At 41.9% G+C, this 4097-nt stretch overlaps 1 protein-coding gene across 1 annotated transcript in view; it reads left to right on the top strand.

The window, feature by feature from the left end:
* Window positions 1–4097, top strand: part of ZNF652 (zinc finger protein 652) — a 26572-nt gene that overhangs the window by 3384 nt on the left and 19091 nt on the right. Inside the window, exon 2 of the mRNA XM_011959911.1 lies at window positions 1646–2804. Within this exon, the coding sequence (XP_011815301.1) occupies window positions 1905–2804 (900 nt within the window). The 5' untranslated portion in view covers window positions 1646–1904. The remainder of the gene's footprint in view (window positions 1–1645; window positions 2805–4097) is intronic.

Raw genomic sequence — 4097 nt, 5'->3', positions numbered from 1 at the left:
CACCCCACGAGATGGAATCTAGCTCTGTTGCCAGGCTGGAGTGCAGTGGCGTGATCTCGGCTCACTAGAATCTCCACCTCCCAGGTTCGAGCGATTCTCCTGCCTCAGCCTCCTGAGTAGCTGGGATTACAGGCACGCGCCGCTATGCTCAGCTAATTTTTGGATTTTCAGTGGAAACGGGGTTTCACCATGTTGACCAGGATGGTCTTGATCTCCTGACCTCGTGATCCGACTACCTTGGCCTCCCAAAGTGCCGGGATTACAGGCGTGAGCCACAGCACCTGGCCCGAGACCCTGTATTAAAAAGGAAATCAACCCCACAGTTTTGTGGTGGGTATTAAATAATGAACAATAAAACCTATTATAGTGCCTATGTCCATAGCAGGCATTTAATAAATACTAATTTCCTTCCTTTTGTCAATTATTGTTTACAGTAATATTCATACGACTCAGAGGATAGGTGGGTTGGCTAAACAGCAATGTGAGTATGTCACTAAGCAAATTATATGCCCTGCTAAGCTTTCTAAAAATTAATATTGGATGGTTTTATTTTTCTTGGAACCATATCAACCTGATGGGTATGGTTTCTTAGAATTTAGACTCCTGTGCAACTGACACATAAAAAAATCACCCACTTACTGAGTGGGTGTAGTGAGCTATGCACAGAACAAATGTTAAAATATTTGGCAACTTTGAAATTACTCCAATAAACCTGAAAACAATTATATTTAAACCTAGATTATAAATTATTTAAGGCCAAGGACATTTTTCTTCTCTTCTATAGTTATGTCAATTAACTATTTTATTTCCAGGGACCACAGTGCTTACCCCACTACCACCTTTGTTCTGCGAGCTCTCACTGTGGTGGACATGTGATTGATGTTGAAAGAAAGTCAGCCAATATAAAGGTGTTGTGTGTTTCATGCCCAACACTTTGTAAACTAGACTGTAAAGGTCTTGTGGATAGAGACCATATGTTTTGCCATATCAGCATATTTTGTAGTATCCAGGAAAATGAATGCTGTGCAGTATTATTTTATTCATCAAATATATACTGTATGCTAGATACTGTGCTAAGCTCTGAGGATATCTCAGTGAACTGGACAGATGTGGCTTTTGCTGTTGTAAAATGTATAGTCTAACAGAAAATGTTTATGAATTCCTATAATCAAAATAATGGCCCATACTGAAACATTTAAGCAGTTAAAAGCATTGTGTATGTAAAGAGTTTAATAATTTTGGCCGGGTGTGGTGGTTCATGCTTGTAATCCCAGCACTTTGGGAGCCCGAGGTGGGTGGATCACAAGGTCAGGAGTTCAAGACCAGCCTGGCCAAGATGGCGAAACCCTGTCTGTACTAAAAATACAAAAATTAGCCCAGCGTGGTGGCAGCTGCCTGTAATCCCAGCTACTGAGGAGGCTAAGGCAGGGAAATCGCTTGAACCCGGGCAGCAGAGGTTGCAGTAAACCAAGACTGCACTACTGCACTCCAGCCTGGGTGAGAGTGAGACTCCATCTCTAAATAATAATAATAATATTTAATAATTATTATTATTTAAGCTATGTTTCTGGTGATTTAAATTCATGCTATAAAAAGGAAATAGTGGTGTTATCTGATGTTTTTTCCTCTTTGCTTTTCTTTGTAGATAAGATGCTTCCAAGTCCCTTGCAGCTCTCTTCAGAAGAAAAATCACTAGTGCTCTGCTCTTGCCGTAATACCAAACCTTTTTGACTCATGCTTTGGTGCTGCAACACTGGAAGAATTGCACACAATTTCCAGGAATATCTTTTTTTCATTTGAGTGATTCTTTGTGGATGAAAAAAGATTTGAGTCTTAATAATTACCTTGTTTTAAAGCTATTTTCTTTATAGTCTGAACTGCTTAATATATTAGGCCACTTACCAATGAGCCACACAGCCAGTTCTTGTCAGGAACTGGTTGAAAACTGTGCTGTGCATGTAGCAGGAATGGCACAAGAAGATAGCCATCGTGGTCAAGTGCCATCTTCCTTTTATCATGGTGCCAACCAAGAACTTGACCTGTCCACCAAAGTGTACAAAAGGGAGTCAGGAAGTCCTTATTCTGTGTTGGTGGACACCAAGATGAGCAAGCCACATCTCCATGAAACAGAAGAACAGCCATATTTCAGGGAGACAAGAGCAGTGTCTGACGTGCATGCTGTTAAGGAGGACCGGGAGAATTCTGATGACACAGAAGAGGAAGAGGAAGAAGTCTCTTACAAAAGGGAGCAGATCATAGTGGAGGTAAACCTTAATAATCAAACATTAAATGTATCTAAAGGGGAAAAGGGTGTCTCTTCTCAGTCCAAAGAGACTCCTGTTCTTAAGACAAGCAGTGAGGAGGAAGAGGAAGAGAGTGAGGAAGAGGCCACAGATGACAGCAATGACTATGGAGAGAATGAAAAGCAGAAGAAAAAGGAGAAGATAGTAGAGAAAGTCAGCGTTACACAAAGGAGAACCAGGAGAGCTGCCTCTGTTGCCGCAGCTACCACTTCCCCTACTCCCAGAACTACAAGAGGTCGTAGGAAGAGTGTAGAGCCACCTAAGCGTAAGAAGCGGGCCACAAAGGAGCCCAAAGCACCAGTCCAGAAAGCTAAGTGTGAAGAGAAAGAGACTCTGACCTGTGAGAAATGCCCCAGGGTATTTAACACTCGCTGGTACCTGGAGAAGCACATGAACGTTACTCATAGGCGCATGCAGATTTGTGATAAATGTGGCAAGAAGTTTGTCCTGGAAAGTGAGCTGTCCCTTCACCAGCAAACAGACTGTGAAAAAAACATTCAGGTAGGTTTCATCACCGAGAGGGCAAACTTTTCAGGATAAAACCTGGCTGTTCAGATTCATCTGCTATCCGCCCAAGAGAATAAATACAATAGAGGCTGAAGGGACAGATTTCACCAATTTATCATTTGAAAAAGCTCCTGCTTTGGTCTTTTCTAAACCAAGGCTTTTATTTCGAAAGCATTAAATTTGACGCTGGACTAGTGGGAACACAGGCACACTGGAAGGGGGATCTGTTATAGTTGATTGACCAGGAGGTTAAAATCAACACCAACTTTGCACTGAGATTCACTGTTGTAGGACATGTAATAGAATTCGTTCTGGCATCTTCTCTGTGGAGGTAGGAGTTACTGATTAAAGGTTAGGAGTAGAGAAAGGTCCCTTTCTGGGTTTATAATGATGCCAGATTCTAGTACAGCTGATGGGGACAAAAACCATCATGACTCAGACCGGTGGAAATGGAAGATCTTCAGCAGTGAGTTTGCTTTTACCATTGGAGAGATGACAACACTAAATTTGCCAAGAGGCTGAGCCCATAGGAATATGCAAACTTTAAGCAGAGGCTGAGCTGGTTGAAAATGTTGCCCACCTGGCACTAGGTTTACATAATGCCACTGTACAGTATTGTTAAGGTAACAAAATAATGGTATTCAAACCAGGTTGGTGTCGTGAAAGGACTATATTGTGATAGGTTAAAGAGGTATGCTAATTATATTATGTCAAATGGATTGCAGTTATATTGGTTTGCACATGTGAATGCATATTAATGAATATAAGAGGTAAGTCTATTCATGTCTCCATAAGATATGTAACAGAAATATTTTGTACCATATTTAAGCTAAACTTATAAAGGATAAATTGTGTTGGTTTGTTTTGTTTTTTTGGTGTGCTTCTAATATTGGTAGTTACTTTTTAAGTTTCACTTTTCTTCCGTTGCTTTTAATCAACAACTGAGATCATTGCTCTACTTTAAAGAGTTTTAAAAAATGGAAATTGCATTTGCTAAAAATTCACCGCTTTTGATTCATCAACTGTGACTTGATTTCCGACACACTGGGTAAATAAAAGAAGACCGAGTCATGGAGCCCATGTCCTCCGGTAACTGCCAGTGCCCTGGCTTGGGTAGGAGTTGTCTGCAACACTTCAGGCCAAAGGCAGTGTGGTCCCTGCTGCGCTCTAGGGAGTGTGGTGCCCTGCTGCACTCTAGGGAGTGTGGTGCCCTGCTGCGCTCTAGGGAGTGTGGTGCCCTGCTGCGCTCTAGGGAGTGTGGTGCACTGCTGCGCTCTAGGGAGTGTG

Source organism: Colobus angolensis, unplaced genomic scaffold, assembly GCF_000951035.1.
Source record: "Colobus angolensis palliatus isolate OR3802 unplaced genomic scaffold, Cang.pa_1.0 Scaffold50, whole genome shotgun sequence".
In the NCBI taxonomy this organism is placed as follows: domain Eukaryota; kingdom Metazoa; phylum Chordata; class Mammalia; order Primates; family Cercopithecidae; genus Colobus; species Colobus angolensis.
Note: the sequence above shows the minus strand (reverse complement) of the source record. Positions and strands in the feature narration are given on the sequence as shown.